We start from the raw sequence: 16,864 nt of genomic DNA on the forward strand, positions 1-16,864 counted from the left end.
TTTGCAAAACTGGGGTGGTTCTGGGAGCAGGGGCGATGCGTGCAAAGCTCTCAGCAGGACAAACAGCTCCGGGTGCGTGCAAAAAAATGCTCCGTGCTTTTGCATGAGGGTGTGCAGCTCAGGGGTGTTGCTTGCAAAATGCTCCGTGTGTTTTGCATGGGGGTTGTTATCCGTGCACGGGTCGTTGCATGCAAAGCACTCTGTGTGTGTTTGCACGGCGCATTTGCGTGGTGTGAAATCGGTTTTCGGGGTGCAAAGGGCTGCGTGGGTTTGCATGGCACAATATCCATCCCTAAGGTGCTGCAAGCAAAGTGCTGTGTGCATTTGCAATGTCCCCGGGGCAGATATTGCAATGTGAAAATGCACTGAGCATTTTGCACTCAGCAACCATCCTTGGTCTGTTGCATGCAAAATAAATTGCATGGTGCAATGCCTCGAGGACAGATCTTGCACCGTGCTGCAACCACACTGAGCATTTTGCACCCAGCATCCATCTTTGGGCTGTTGCATGCAAAATAATGCAGTTGCACGGTGCAATGCCTCAAAGACAGATATTGCACTGAGCATTTTGCACCCAGCATGCATTCTTGGGCTGCTGCATGCAAAATAATTTGCACAGTGCAATGCCTCAAGGGCAGATATTGCATCGTGCTGCAACCACACTGAGCATTTTTGCACCCAGCATCCATCCTTGGTCTGTTGCATGCAAAATAAATTGCATGGTGCAATGCCTCGAGGACAGATCTTGCACCGTGCTGCAACCACACTGAGCATTTTTGCACCCAGCATCCACTCTTGGAGAGTTGCATGCAAAATAATGCAGCTGCACGGTGCAATGCCTTGAGGACAGATATTGCACCGAGCATTTTGCACCCAGCATCCATCTTTGGGCTGTTGCATGCAAAATAAATTGCACAGTGCAATGCCTCAAGGGCAGATATTGCATCGTGCTGCAACCACACCTAGCATTTTTGCACCCAGCATGCATTCTTGGTCTGCTGCATGCAAAACAATTTGCACCGTGCAATGCCTCGAGGACAGATATTGCACCATGCAAATGCATTGAGTGTTTTGCAAGCAACACTCCAAGGATGGATGCTGGGTGCAAAATGCTCGGTGCAATACCTGTCCTCGAGGCATTGCAGCGTGCAACTGCATTATTTTGCACGCCTTGAGAACAGACACTGCACGCTGCAACCACACCGAGCGTTATGCACACAAAACCCCACGCTGCATTGAAACCCTCCGTGTGCAAACTCGAAGTCTGCAAACCCTTTTGCAACCCTGCCTCCTTTCTGCTCCCTTCTGCAACCCTGCCTCGTTTCCGCTCCCTTTTGCAACCCTGCCTCCTTTCTGCTCCCTTTTGCAACCCTGCCTCCTTTCTGCTCCCTTCTGCAACCCTGCCTCCTTTCTGCTCCCTTCTGCAACCCTGCCTCCTTTCTGCTCCCTTTTGCTGCCCTGCCTCCTTTCTGCTCCCTTTTGCAACCCTGCCTCGTTTCTGCAAACCCTTTTGCAACCCTGCCTCCTTTCTGCTCCCTTTTGCAACCCTGCCTCCTTTCTGCTCCCTTTTGCAACCCTGCCTCCTTTCTGCTCCCTTTTGCAACCCTGCCTCCTTTCTGCTCCCTTTTGCAACCCTGCCTCCTTTCTGCTCCCTTTTGCAACCCTGCCTCCTTTCTGCTCCCTTTTGCTGCCCTGCCTCCTTTCCGCTCCCTTTTGCAACCCTGCCTCATTTCGTTCCCTTTTGCAACCCTGCCTCCTTTCTGCTCCCTTTTGCAACCCTGCCTCCTTTCTGCTCCCTTTTGCAACCCTGCCTCCTTTCTGCTCCCTTTTGCAACCCTGCCTCCTTTCTGCTCCCTTTTGCAACACTGCCTCCTTTCCGCTCCCTTTTGCAACCCCCTCCTTTCCTCTCCTTTTGCAGCGTTGCCCTGCCCTGAGCACAGCCACTACGAACCCTGCGGCACCGCCTGCCCCGCGACCTGCACCGACCCCGACGCCCCCAAATCTTGCACCCAACCCTGCGTGGAAAGCTGTGCTTGCGACCCAGGCTACGTCCTCAGCGGAGCTCAGTGCGTGCCGACCTCCAGCTGTGGTTGCACCCACGACGGTCTCTACCACCCACCAGGAGAGGAGTTTTGGGCGGACGAGATGTGCACCTCGCGCTGCCGCTGCGACGCGGATTTGGGGTTGGTGGTTTGCAACGAGGGCAGCTGCAAAGCGGGCGAGCAGTGCCGCGTGGAGAAGGGCGTCAGGCAATGCGTGGCTGCAGAGAGGTTCGTCTGCGTGGCCACTGGGGATCCCCACTACACCACCTTCGACGGGCGGCGCTACGACTTCATGGGGACGTGCGTTTATCAGTTTGCTGCCCTCTGCTCGCCCGACCCCACGCTCGTCCCCTTCGTCGTCACCGTGCAGAACAACCATCGGGGCAGCCAAGTGGTGTCCTACACCAAAGAGGTCACCTTGAAGGTCTACAACGTCACCCTCAGCCTCAGCCAGGCGGAGCCCAAGAAACTGAAGGTATTGGGAGGGAAGGGGGGAAGAAGGGGAGGGGAAAAAGGGAGGGGAAGCGGTCGAAGGGTTCTTGAGGGGCGTCTGGTTGGGTTGCGACCCCATTTCATGACATCTGGATGGGTTGCAAGGTCCTTGCGAGACGTCTGGATGGGTTGCAAGGTCCTTGTGAGACGTCTGGATGGGTTGCAACCTCATTATGTGACGTCTGGATGGGCTGCAAGGTCTTTGTGAGGCATCTGGATGGGTTGCAACCTCTTTCTGTGACGTCTGGATGGGCTGCAAGGCTTTTTGGGGCATCTGGATGGGTTGCAAGGTCTTTGTAAGATGTCTGGATGGGCTGCAAGGCTTTTTGGGGCATCTGGATGGGTTGCAAGGTCTTTGTAAGATGTCTGGATGGGTTGCAAGGTCTTTGTGTGATGTCTGGATGGGCTGCAAGGCTTTTTGGGGCATCTGGATGGGTTGCAAGGCTTTCTGGGGCATCTGGATGGGTTGCAAGGTCTTTGTAAGATGTCTGGATGGGTTGCAACCTCATTGCGGTGACGTCTGGATGAGTTGCAACCTCTTTGTGTGACGTCTGGATGGGCTGCAATGTCTTTGCACCATGGGTGGATGGGTTATAACCTCACTGCATGACATCTGGGTGGGTTGCAAGGTCCTTGAGAGTCATCTGGTAGGCTCTCAACCTCATTGTCTGGCATCTGGATGGGTCACAAGGTCTTTCTGAGAGCCCTACTCGGGTTTAAAGTTTATTGCTTGACATCTGGGTGGGTTGCAAGGTCTTTGCACTATGGATGGTTGGGTCGCAAGGCCTTTGTGAGACCTCTACTTGGATTTAAAGCCCATTGCATGACATCTGGGTGGGTCGAAAGGTTTTTGTGAGACCCCTACTTGGATTTAAAGCCCATTGCTTAACATCTGGGTGGGTTGCAAGGCCTTTGTGAGACCCCTACTTGGATTTGAAGTCCATTGCTTGACATCTGGGTGGGTTGCAAGGCCTTTGTGAGACCCCTACTTGGATTTGAAGTCCATTGCATGACATCTGGGTGGGTCGCAAGGCCTTTGTGAGACCCCTACTCGGATTTAAATCCCATTGCATAACATCTGGGTGGGTTGCATGGTCTTTGCATCATGGATGGTTGGGTCGCAAGGTCTTTGTGAGACCCCTTCTTGGATTTAAAGCCCATTGCATGACATCTGGGTGGGTTGCACGGTCTTTGTGAGACATCTGGATGGGTTGCAGCCTCATTGTCTGGCATCTGCATGGGTCGCAAGGCCTTTGTGAGACCCCTACTTGGATTTGAAGTCCATTGCGTAACATCTGGTTGGGTTGCACGGTCTTTGCACCATGGATGGTTGGGTCGCAAGGCCTTTGTGAGCCCCCTACTTGGCTTTAAAGCCCATTGCTTGACATCTGGGTGGGTTGCAAGGTCTTTGCACTATGGATGGTTGGGTCACAAGGCCTTTGTGAGACTCCTACTTGGATTTAAAGCCCATTGCTTGACATCTGGGTGGGTCGCAAGGTCTTTGTGAGACCCCTACTTGGATTTAAAGCCCATTGTGTGACATCTGTGTGGGTTGCAAGGCCTTTGTGAGACCCCTACTTGGATTTGAAGCCCATTGCTTGACATCTGGGTGGTTTGCACGGTCTTTGCACCATGGATGGTTGGGTCGCAAGGCCTTTGTGAGCCCCCTACTTGGCTTTAAAGCCCATTGCTTGACATCTGGATGGGTCGCAAGGCCTTTGTGAGACCTCTACTTGGATTTGAAGTCCATTGCATGACATCTGGATGGGTCGCAAGGTCTTTGTGAGACCTCTACTTGGATTTGAAGTCCATTGCATGACATCTGGGTGGGTTGCAAGGTCTTTGTGAGACCCCTTCTTGGATTTGAAGTCCATTGCGTGACATCTGGGTGGGTCGCAAGGTCTTTCTGAGAGTCCTACTCGGATTTAAATCCCATTGCATAACATCTGGGTGGGTTGCATGGTCTTTGCATCATGGATGGTTGGGTCGCAAGGTCTTTGTGAGACCCCTTCTTGGATTTAAAGCCCATTGCATGACATCTGGGTGGGTTGCACGGTCTTTGTGAGACATCTGGATGGGTTGCAGCCTCATTGTCTGGCATCTGGATGGGTCGCAAGGCCTTTGTGAGACTCCTACTTGGATTTGAAGCCCATTGCATAACATCTGGGTGGGTTGCACGGTCTTTGCACCATGGATGGTTGGGTCGCAAGGCCTTTGTGAGACCCCTTCTTGGATTTAAAGCCCATTGCATGACGTCTGGTTGGATCGCAAGGTCTTTCTGAGAGCCCTACTTGGATTTAAAGCCCATTGCTTGACATCTGGGTGGGTCGCAAGGCCTTTGTGAGACCCCTACTTGGATTTGAAGCCCATTGCATAACATCTGGTTGGGTTGCATGTTCTTTGCACTATGGATGGTTGGGTTGCAAGGCCTTTGTGCGACTCCTACTTGGATTTAAAGCCCATTGCTTGACATCTGGGTGGGTTGCACGGTCTTTGTGAGACATCTGGATGGGTTGCAGCCTCATTGTCTGGCATCTGGATGGGTCGCAAGGCCTTTGTGAGACCCCTACTTGGATTTGAAGCCCATTGCATAACATCTGGTTGGGTTGCACGGTCTTTGCACCATGGATGGTTGGGTCGCAAGGCCTTTGTGAGCCCCCTACTTGGATTTAAAGCCCCTTGCCCGACACCCAGTTGAGTCACAACCTCCCTTCTCACCACCGCGCCTTTCCTCCACCACCCTTCCAGGTGAACGGCATCCTGGTGGATCTCCCCTTCCGCCACAGCCACCAACTTTACTCCTACGCCAGCGGCCCCCACGCCTTCCTCGAAACTGACTTTGGCCTCGTGGTCACCTTCGATTGGCACAGCTACGCCCGCGTCTTCCTCCCCAGCACCTACGCCCGCTCCGTCTGCGGTCTGTGCGGCAACGCCGACGGCGACCCGGCTGACGACTTCTCATTACCCGACGGCCAATTAGCCGAGGATGAAAACACCTTCGGAAACTCTTGGAAAGTGGCCGACGTCCCCGGTTGCAACGCAGAATGCAGAGGGGACTGCAGCGTTTGCAGCGAAGCGGAGAAGCGCGTCTACCGCGGCGACAAGCACTGCGGGCTGCTGGTGAAGCAGAAGGGGCCCTTTGCAAACTGCCACGGCGTCATCGACCCCGCGCCGTATTTTGAGGACTGCCTCTTTGATGCCTGCCTCTATAAGGGTCACCAGGAGGTGGTGTGCAGTGCTGTCGGTGCTTACGTCACCGCCTGTCAGAGCCAGAGGGTCGGCATCGAACCTTGGCGCACCACGGCTTTCTGCAGTGAGTTTGGGGGCGTGGAGGGGTGTGGGTTTGCTTGGAGGGGTTTGTATGCATGCACAGTGTGTTTCCAGCTTGCATGGAGGGTTTTGGTTTGCTTGGAGGGTTGGGCTTTGCATGCATTCATGAGAGGTCTAAGTTTGCTTGGAGGTTTTGGGGCTTGCTTGCATGGAAAGGTTTGGGTTTGCTTGGAGGTTTTGGGGTCTGCATGCATGGAGGGCTTTGGGTTTGCTTGGAAGTTTTGGGGTTTGCATGCATAGAGGGCTTTGGGTTTGCTTGGAGGGGTTTTCATGCATGCATGATGTGTTTCAAGCTTGCATGGAGGGTTTTGGCTTGCTTGGAGGGTTGGGGTTTGCATGCATGGAGGGTTTTGGGTTTGCTTGGAGGTTTTGGGGTCTGCATGCATGGAGGGCTTTGGGTTTGCTTGGAGGGGTTTGCATGCATGCATGATGTGTTTCTAGCTTGCATGGAGGGTTTTGGCTTGCTTGGAGGGTTGGGGTTTGCATGCATTCATGAGAGGTCTAAGTTTGCTTGGAGGTTTTGGGGCTTGCTTGCATGGAAAACTTTGGGTTTGCTTGGAGGTTTTGGGGTCTGCATGCATGGAGGGCTTTGGGTTTGCTTGGAGGGGTTTGCATCCATGCACGATGTGTTTCCAGCTTGCATAGAAGGGTTTTGGTTTCCTTTGGAAGGTTGGGGTTTGCATGCATGGAGGGATTTGTGTTTGCTTGGAGGGGTTTTCATGCATGCATGATGTGTTTCAAGCTTGCATGGAGGGTTTTGGCTTGCTTGGATGGTTGGGTTTGCATGCATGGAGGGCTTTGGGTTTGCTTGGAGGGTTGGGCTTTGCATGCATGGAGGGTTTTGGGTTTGCTTGGAGGTTTTGGGGTCTTCATGCATGGAGGGCTTTGGGTTTGCTTGGAAAGATTTGCATGTATGCACGATGTGTTTCCAGCTTGACTGAAGGGTTTGGGTTTGCTTGGAAGGTTGGGGTTTGCATGCATTCATGAGAGGTCTAAGTTTGCTTGGAGGGTTGGGGTTTGCATGCATGGAGGGCTTTGGGTTTGCTTGGAGGGGTTTGCATCCATGCATGGTGTGTTTCCAGCTTGCACAGAAGGGATTTGGTTTGCTTGGAGAGTGAGAGTTTGCACACATTCATGAGAGGTTAAAGTTTGCTTGGAGGTTTTGGGAATTGCATGCACGGAGGGCTTTGGGTTTGCTTGGAAGGGTTTGCATGCATGCACGAAGCATTTGCAATTGCATTCTGGCTTTGCTCTTGCAGGAGCTGCAGGGTGTGTTTGCAATTGCATTGTGCCTTTGCACCTGCAGGAAACTTTTGCAATTGCATTCTGGCTTTACACCTGCAGGAAGCTTTTGCAACTGCATTGTGGCTTTGCAACTGCAGGAAGCTTTTGCAACTGCATTGTGCCTTTGCACCTGCAGGATGCTTTTGCAATTGCACTGTGGCTTTGCACCTGCAGGGATGCTTTTGCAATTGCACTGTGGCTTTGCACCTGCAGGGATGCTTTTGCAATTGCACTGTCGCTTTGCACCTGCAGGGATGCTTTTGCAATTGCACTGTGGCTTTGCACCTGCAGGGATGCTTTTGCATTTGCATTCTGGCTTTGCACCTGCAGGAATGTTTTGCAACTGCACTGTGGCTTTGCAACTGCAGGAAGCTTTTGCAACTGCAGGAAGCTTTTGCAACTGCAGGAAACTTTTGCAACTGCATCGTGCCTTTGCACCTGCAGGAAGCTTTTGCCATTGCACTGCCGTTTTGCACGTGCAGGAAGGTTCTGCACCTTGCAGGCACTAACCCTTCCTGCTTTGCACCCCGCAGTTGCTACGCCACGCACGGATCCCCCTGCAACTTTGCAAACCCCCCCCCCCACTTTGCAACCCTCCCCCCTTATTTTTTGCAGGCCCCGTCTGCCCTCTCAACCAGCACTACGAGCTCTGCGGCGTCGCCTGCTCCTCCAGCTGCTCCAACCAGGAGGAAGACGACGGCTGCGACCCTTCCTCCCCTTGCACAGAAGGCTGTTTTTGCAACTCTGGCTTCTTGCAAAGCGGCGAAAGCTGCATCCCGGCTCCTCAGTGCGGTTGTTTGCACGCCGGTCGTTATTTGCAGAAGGGTGAGGAGTTTTATCCCTGCGAACGTTGCAGCGAGCGTTGCGTTTGCAAAGGGAACGGCGAGGTGCAATGCGAGCCGGCCAGCTGCGGTGCAAACGAAGCGTGCATGGTGCAGGATGGAGTGAGGGGTTGCTACCCTGACGGTTGCGGGCGTTGCGAAGTTTTGGGTGCTGCAACCTTCCGGACATTTGATGGAGTGCTGTTGCATTTTGGTGGGACTTGTACTTATACGTTGGCTGCAGCTGGAGAGGAGGAAGGGTTGCAGCCATTCCTGGTGAGGGTGCAGAAGGAGATGAACGGAGCAGAGCCCCTGGTGAGGCAGCTGCTGGTCACGGTGCACGGCGTCACCGTCAGGTTGCAGCGGGGCGTGCAAGGGGAGGTGAAGGTGAGTGCAGGGTGCAGTGGGGCTCCGGTTTGGGAAGCTGGTTTTGGGGTGCAAACTCGTTTCAGCGGAGCGTGCTGAGCCCATTTTTTGCTTGCAAAGATACACGTGCAGCCACCATTCTGCATGCAAAACCATCCTGGGATGCAAAGCAATGCAAGCTCAATTTTGTGTTGCAAAGCAACGCGTGCAGCCACCATTCTGCATGCAAAACCATCCTGGGATGCAAAGCAATGCAAGCTCAATTTTGGATTGCAAAGCAGTGTGTGCAACCCCCACTCTGCATGCAAAACCATCCCAGGATGCAAAGCAATGCATGCAAGCCCAATCCTTGATTGCAAAGCAATGTGTGCAACCTCTATTCTGCATGCAAAACCATCCTGGTGTGCAAAGAAATGTACGTAGCCCCAATTTTGTGTTGCAAAGCAATGCATGCAACTCCAATTCTGCATGCAAAACCATCCTGGTGTGCAAAGTAATGCATGCAGCCCCAATTTTGGATTCCAAAGCAGTGTGTGCAACCCCCACTCTGCATGCAAAACCATCCCAGGATGCAAAGCAATGCATGCAAGCCCAATTTTGGATAGCAAAGCAATGTGTGCAACCCCAATTCTGCACGCTAAACCATCCTGGTGTGCAAAGCAATGCATGCAACCCCAATTTTGTGTTGCAAAGCAATGCATGCAACTCCAATTCTGCACGCTAAACCATCCCGGTGTGCAAAACAATGCACACAACCCCTGTTCTGCATGCTAAACCATCCTGGTGTGCAAAGCAGAGCATGCAAGCCCCGTTTTGGGGTGCAGACTCATTTCAGGGTGCAAAGCAAAGCACGCAGGCCCCATTTCTTGCTGCAGAGTCGCATGTGCAACTCCAATTCTGCATGCTAAACTATCCTGGTGTGCAAAGCAATGCACGCAACCCCAGTTTTGGATTGCAAAACCATCCTGGGGTGCAAATCAGAGCATGCAAGCCTCATTTTGGGGTGCAGAGTCAGTTCAGGGTGCAAAGCAAAGCATGCAGATCCCATTTCTTGCTGCAAAGACGCACGTGCTGCCCCCGTTCTGCATGCAAAACCATCCTGGGGTGCAAAGCAGAGCATGCAAGCCCTGTTTTCGGGTGCAGAGTCACTTCAGGGTGCAAAGCAAAGCACGCAGACCCCATTTCTTGCTGCAGAGTTGCATGTGCAGCCCCCGTTCTGCATGCAAAAGCATCCTGGGGTGCAAAGCAGAGCATGGAAGCCCCTTTTTGGGGTGCAGAGTCACTTCAGGGTGCAAAGCAAAGCATGCAGACCCCATTTCTTGCTGCAAAGATGCACGTGCAGCCCCCGTTCTGCATGCAAAACCATCCTGGGGTGCAAAGCAGAGCATGCAAGCCCTGTTTTCGGGTGCAGAGTCACTTCAGGGTGCAAAGCAAAGCATGCAGACCCCATTTCTTGCTGCAAAGATGCACGTGCAGCCCCCATTCTGCATGCAAAGCCATCCTGGTGTGCAAAGCAAAGCACGCAGACCCCATTTCTTGCTGCACAGATGACGTGCAACCTGCATTCTGCATTCACAACCATTCTGGGATGCAACGGAGAGCATGCAAGCCCCCATTTTGTGGTGCAGACTCATTTCAGGGCGCAAAGCAAAGCACGCAGACCCCATTTCTTGCTGCAAAGACGCACGTGCAGCCCCAGTTCTGCATGCAAAACCATCCTGGGGCAGAAAGCAACGCACGCACCCCCCCCATTCTGCACTGCAACCCCAATCTTGGGGGGGGGGAGGGTGGAAGCAGGCTGGGGCGACCCGATTTTCACCCCTTCTCCTGTCTTGCAGGTGGATGGAGAGCGTCACCTCCTCCCTGTTTCCATCGGCTCGGATGCGGTGACGGTGACACAGGAGGGCATCCACCGGGTGCTGAGGGCAAGGGGGGGTCTGAAGCTGCTCTACGATGGTGCCACCTACGTCCTGGTGTCGTTGCCCAGCACCTACCAGGGTCACACAGGTGGTCTCTGCGGTGACTTCGACGGGGACGTCGCCAACGATGTGACGGAGCCACAGAAGCTGGGGGAGAAATGGGGGATCCCCACCCAAGGGTGTAACCATGGGTCGCCTTGGTCACCCTGTCCCCGAGTGGAGAAGAGCGGTTGTGACATCCTGGAGGATGCAAAGGGGCCGTTTGGGGGGTGTCATAAGGTGGTGACGCCCAGGGATTACGTGGAGAGCTGCGGGATGGAGATGTGTGGGAAAGAAGGTGAGGGGGAAGGGGGTGGGAAATGGGGGGAGGGGAGAAATTGGGTGGGAGAGGGGGTGAGAAAGTGGGGGAGGGGAGAAATTGGGTGACAAATGGGTGGGAGAGGGGGTGACAAAGTGGGGGAGGGGAGAAATTGGGTGACGAATGGGTGGGAGAAGGGGTGACAAAGTGGGGGACAGGAGAAACTGGGTGACAAATGGTTGGGAGAGGGGGTGAGAAAGTGGGGGAGGGGAGAAATTGGGTGACAAATGGGTGGGAGAGGGGGTGAGGAAGTGGGGGACAGGAGAAACTGGGTGACAAATGGGTGGGAGAGGGGTGACAAAGTGGGGGACAAAACACAGTGGGTGACAAATGGGTGGGAGAAGGGGTGACAAAGTGGGGGAGGGGAGAAATTGGGTGACAAATGGGTTGGAGAGGGGGTGACAAAGTGGGGGAGGGGAGAAAGTGGGTGACAAATGGGTGGGAGATGGGGTGAGAAAGTGGGGGAGGGGAGAAATTGGGTGACAAATGGGTGGGAGAGGGGGTGAGGAAGTGGGGGACAGGAGAAACTGGGTGACAAATGGGTGGGAGAAGGGGTGAGGAAGTGGGGGACAAAACACAGTGGGTGACAAATGGGTGGGAGAAGGGGTGAGAAAGTGGGGGAGGGGAGAAATTGGGTGACAAATGGGTGGGAGAGGGGGTGAGGAAGTGGGGGAGGGGAGAAATCGGGTGACAAATGGGTGGGAGAGGGGGTGACAAAGTGGGGGAGGGGAGAAATTGGGTGACAAATGGGTGGGAGAAGGGGTGACAAAGTGGGGGAGGGGAGAAATTGGGTGACAAATGGGTGGGAGAAGGGGTGACAAAGTGGGGGAGGGGAGAAAGTGGGTGACAAATGGGTGGGAGAAGGGGTGACAAAGTGGGGGACAAAACACAGTGGGTGACGAATGGGTGGGAGAAGGGGTGACAAAGTGGGGGAGGGGAGAAATTGGGTGACAAATGGGTTGGAGAGGGGGTGACAAAGTGGGGGAGGGGAGAAATTGGGTGACAAATGGGTGGGAGAAGGGGTGACAAAGTGGGGGAGGGTAGAAAGTGGGTGACAAATGGGTGGGAGAGGGGGTGACAAAGTGGGGGACAAAACACAGTGGGTGACAAAGCAGAGGGTGACAAAGTGGGTGACAAAACACAGTGGGTGAAAAATGGGTGGGAGAGGGAGTGAAAAAGTGGGGGACAAAACAGTGGGTGACGAAGCAGAGGGTGACAAAGTGGGGGACAGGAGAAACTGGGTGACAAAGTGGGTGACAAAGTGGGTGACAAATGGGTGGGAGAAGGGGGTGACAAAGTGGGGGACAGGAGAAATTGGGTGACAAATGGGTGGGAGAGGGGGTGAGAAAGTGGGTGACAAATGGGTGACAAAGCAGGCGAGGAGGGGATGGGTGCCACAGTGCAGGTGACAAAGCAAAAAGGGGACAATCGGGGGGTGAATAGGGGGGACAACAGAGGTGACGACGATGTCCCCACCCCTCCAGGTGCCCAAAGAAGGGGCGATGATGCAGCAGAGGATGAAGGCAGCCCCACGCTGTGCCGCAGCTTGCAGGCCTACGCTGCTGCATGCCAGGCTGCAGGAGGGCAGCTGCAGGAGTGGAGGGAAGCAGCCAAGTGCCGTGAGTTGGATTGCTTGAGCTTTGCAAGGGGTTGCGTGCAGCAGGGCTTGTGTTTTGCAGGGGGGGAGGGGGGGTCGTTTGCAGGCCGTCGTGCAGGCGTTTTTGGAGGGGAGGTGCATTTGTGTGGTGCAATGCAGGCGTTTTGCAAGACAGGTGCATTTGTATGTTGTAATGCATGCATTTCTTGCAAGGGATGATGCATTTGCACGATGCAATGCATGCATTTTGCAAGACAGGTGCATTTGTATGTTGTAATGCATGCATTTCTTGCAAGGGATGATGCATTTGCACGATGCAGTGCATGCATTTTGCAAGACGGGTGCATTTGTATGTTGTAATGCATGCATTTCTTGCAAGGGATGATGCATTTGCGTGCTGTTTGCATGCATTATTTTGCAAGGGAGGGTCCTTTGCATGTTGTAATGCATGAATTTTTGCAAGGGAGGATGCATTTGCGTGATGCAGTGCATGCATTTTGCTAAGGGGGGGATGCAGTTGCACGCAGTTTGCAGCAGCAAAACCCTGATGGTGTTTTTTCCCTTTTTTCCCTGCCTTTTTCCTCTCATTTCCCCCCCCCCTTTATTTCCCTTTCTTCCTTTTTATTTCTCTTTTTCCTCTTTTTTCCTCCTTTGCTTTCCTGTTTTTTCTCTTTGCTTTTCTGCTTTTCTTCCCGTTCCTGCTTTTTCCTTTTCCCTTTTTCCTTCCTTTTCCTCTTCCGTTCTTTTTCCTTTTGATTTTCCCCCCTCTTTTTCCTCTTCTCCCCTCTTCCTCCTTCCCTTCCCCCACGCCTCCTCCTTCCTTCCCCCTTCCCCTCCTCTTCCTTCCCTTTTCCCTTTTCCCCAATCCCTCTTCCCCCATCCCTTTTCCCCCTTTCCTTCTTCCCTTTCCCTTCCTCCTCCCTGCTTCCCCTTTCCCTTTCTCCCTTCCCTTCCTCTTCCTCCTCCTCTTCCTCTTCCTCCTCCTTCTCCTCTTCTTCCTCCTCCTCCTCCTCCTCCCCCTTCGTTCCCCCTCCCCCTCCTCTTTCTCTTCCCCCTCTCCTCTTCCTTCTTCTCATCCCCCCTCTTCCCTCTTTCCTTCCTCCTCCCCCTTCCTTCTTCCTCTTTCCTTTTTTCCTCCTTCATCTCCTTTTTCTCTTTTCCTTTGTTTCCTCCTCTTTCCTTTGCCCCTTCTCCCTATTTCCCCCCTCTCTCCCCCACATCCTTCTCTTCCTCCTCTTCTTCCTCCCTTTCCCCTTCTCTTCCTCCTTCTCACCCCTTCCCTTCCCTTCTTTTTTTCCCTTCCCTCTTCCTCCTTCCATTTTACCTCCATCTCCTTTTCCTCTTTGCCTTCATTTCCTCCTCTTTCCTTTGCCCCTTCCCCTATTTCTCTCCTCTCCTCCCCCTCCTCCTCTTCTTCCTCCTCCCCCTTCCTCTCCCCTTCCTCCTCCCCCTTCCCCTCCTCTTCCTCCTTCTTACCCCCCCTTTCCCCTTCCCTTCCATTCTCCCCTTCCCTCTTCCCCCTTCCTTTTTTCCTCCTTCACCTCCTTTTATTCTTTTCCTTTTTTCTCTCTCCTTCTTTTTCCCCTTCCCCAATTTCACCCCTCTCTTCCTCCTCTTCCCCCTCTCCTTCCTTCTCCTCCTTCTCACCCCTTCACTTCCTCCTCCCCCTTCCTTCTTCCTCCTCCTTTTTTTCCTCCTTCATCTCCTTTTCCCCGTTCCTTTTCCCCTTCCCCAATTTCACCCCTCTCTTCCTCCTCTTCCCCCTCTCCTTCCTGCTCCTCCTTCTCGCCCCTTCCCTTCCTCCTCCCCCTTCCTTCTTCCTCCTCCTTTTTTTCCTCCTTCATCTCCTTTTCCTCCTTCCTTTTCCCCTTTCCCCTATTTTGCCCCCCTCTTCTTCCTTCTCCTCCTTCTCACCCCTTCCCTTCCTCCTCCCCCTCCCCTCTTCCTCCTTCCCTTTTTCCTCCTTCACCTCCCTTCCCTCTTTTCCTTCATCTCCTCCTCTTTCCCCTATTTTGCCCCCCTCTCCTTCCTTCTCCTCCTTCTCACCCCTTCCCTTCCTCCCCCTCCCCTCTTCCTCCTTCCCTTTTTCCTCCTTCACCTCCCTTCCCTTTTTCCTTCATCTCCTCCTCTTTCCCCTATTTTGCCCCCCTCTTCTTCCTTCTCCTCCTTCTCACCCCTTCCCTTCCTCCCCCTTCCCTCTTCCTCCTTCACCTCCCTTTCCTCTTTTCCTTCATTTCCTCCTCTTTCCCCTATTTTGCCCCCCTCTCCTTCCTTCTTCTCACCCCTTCCCTTCCTCCTCCCCCTCCCCTCTTCCTCCTTCCCTTTTTCCTCCTTCACCTCCCTTTCCCCTTTGCCTTCATCTCCTCCTCTTTCCTTTCCCCCATTCCCCCTCCTCCCCCTTCTCCCCCCCACCTCCCACAGCCCTCTCCTGCCCCGTGGGCACCCAACCCCAGCTCTGCAGCCCCCTCTGCTCCCAAAGCTGCACCAGCCTCTCCTCCCCCCCCCAGTGCAGCACCCACTGCTTCGAGGGCTGTGCATGCCCAGCAGGAGAGCTGTACAACGGCGACGAATGCGTCACCCCCGACGCCTGCGGCTGCCTGCACCGCGGCCGCTTCTTCCAGGTGAGGCTCTGCTGCTTTGCAACACCTGCAGTGGGGGAGGAAGGGGGTGAGGGGGGCACAGGGTGCACGCGTTTCCCATTTTGCACCCTTTGCAGAGCACCAACCCATTGCAGTTTGCATTTGCTTCCATCGTTTCGACGGTTGCGGAGCACCCACTCATTGCGCTTCCCATTTCCTTCCACTTTTGCAACTTTTGCAAGGCAGCAACCCATTGCACGCTGCATTTCCTTCCCTTTTTGCACCCTTTGCAGAGCACCAACCCATTGCACTTTGCATTTCCTTCCACTTTTACCACCTTAGCAAAGCACCACTCCGTTGCACTTTGCATTTCCTTCCACTTTTCCAACCTTTTCAGGACAACAACCACTTGCACTTTGCATTTCCTTCCCTTTTTGCACCCTTTTACCACCTTTGCAAAGCACCCACTCATTGCACACAGCATTTTCTTCCATTGTTTCCACCTTTGCAGAGCACCAACCCACTGCACTTTGCATTTGTTTCCACTTTTACCACCTTTGCAAAGCTCCCACCCACTGCACTTTGCGTTTACTTCCATCGTTTCCACCCTTGCGGAGCACCCACCCATTGCACTTCCCATTTCCTTCCACTTTTGCACCCTTTGCAAAGCACCAACCCATTCCACTTCCCATTTCCTTCCACTTCTGCACCCTTTACAAGACAGCAACCCACTGCACTTTGCATTTCCTTCCACTTTTGCAACCTTTTCAGGGCACCAACCCATTGCACTTTGCATTTGCTTCCCTTTTTGCACCCTTTGCAGAGCACCCACCCATTGCACTTCCCATTTCCTTCCACTTTTGCAACCGTTTTGGAACAGCAACCCATTGCACGCTGCATTTCCTTCCAATTTGCACCCTTTGCAAAGCACCAACCCATTGCACTTTGCCTTTCCTTCCACTTTTCCAGCCTTTTCAGGACAGCAACCCATTGCACTTTCCATTTCCTTCCATTTTGCACCCTTTACAAGACAGCAACCCACTGCACTTTGCATTTCCTTCCACTTCTGCACCCTTTGCAGAGCACCAACCCACTGCACTTTCCATTTCCTTCCACTTCTTCACCCTTTTCAGGACAGCAACCCACTGCACTTTGCATTTCCTTCCACTTTTGCAACCGTTTTGGAACAGCAACCCATTGCACGCTGCATTTCCTTCCATTTTGCACCCTTTGCAGAGCACCAACCCATTGCACTTTCCATTTCCTTCCATTTTTGCACCCTTTGCAAAGCACCCACCCATTGCACTTCCCATTTCCTTCCACTTCTGCACCCTTTGCAAGACAGCAACCCATTGCACGCTGCATTTCCTTCCAATTTGCACCCTTTGCAAAGCACCAACCCATTGCACTTTGCCTTTCCTTCCACTTTTCCAACCTTTTCAGGACAGCAACCCATTGCACTTTCCATTTCCTTCCCTTTTTGCACCCTTTGCAGAGCACCAACCCATTGCACTTCGCATTTTCTTCCACTTTTGCACCCTTTGCAAAGCACCAACCCATTGCACTTCCCATTTCCTTCCACTTCTGCACCCTTTACAAAACAGGAACCCATTGCACTTTGCATTTCCTTCCACTTTTACCACCTTAGCAGAGCACCAACCTATTGCACTTTGCATTTCCTTCCACTTTTGCCACCTTTTCAGGACAGCAACCCATTACACGCTGCATTTGCCTTCCACTTTTGCAACTTTTGCAAGACAGCAACCCATTGCACGCTGCATTTCCTTCCATTTTTGCACCCTTTGCAAGGCACCAACCCATTGCACTTCCCATTTCCTTCCACTTCTGCACCCTTTACAAGACAGCAACCCACTGCACTTTGCATTTCCTTCCACTTTTACCACCTTAGCAGAGCACCAACCCATTGCACTTTGCATTTCCTTCCACTTTTGCAACCTTTTCAGGACAGCAACCCATTGCACTTTGCATTTCCTTCCACTTCTGCACCCCTTGCAAGGCAGCAACCCATTGCACGCTGCATTTCCTTCCATTTTTGCACCCTTTGCAAGACAGCAA

At 53.3% G+C, this 16,864-nt stretch overlaps 1 protein-coding gene across 2 annotated transcripts in view; it reads left to right on the plus strand.

Annotated features, from left to right (window-relative positions):
- The window catches only part of FCGBP (Fc gamma binding protein), a 56,894-nt gene that overhangs the window by 32,843 nt on the left and 7,187 nt on the right, over positions 1–16,864 (plus strand). For both annotated transcript variants that reach the window (XM_090128181.1, XM_090128182.1), the window contains exons 14-19: positions 1,919–2,517; positions 5,283–5,847; positions 7,764–8,356; positions 10,174–10,591; positions 12,097–12,231; positions 14,631–14,830. In XM_090128181.1, the coding sequence (XP_089984307.1) occupies positions 1,919–2,517; positions 5,283–5,847; positions 7,764–8,356; positions 10,174–10,591; positions 12,097–12,231; positions 14,631–14,830 (2,510 nt within the window). The remainder of the gene's footprint in view (positions 1–1,918; positions 2,518–5,282; positions 5,848–7,763; positions 8,357–10,173; positions 10,592–12,096; positions 12,232–14,630; positions 14,831–16,864) is intronic.

This window comes from Phasianus colchicus, chromosome 32, assembly GCF_987193195.1.
Source record: "Phasianus colchicus chromosome 32, bPhaCol1.hap1.1, whole genome shotgun sequence".
NCBI classification, from domain to species: Eukaryota; Metazoa; Chordata; class Aves; order Galliformes; family Phasianidae; genus Phasianus; species Phasianus colchicus.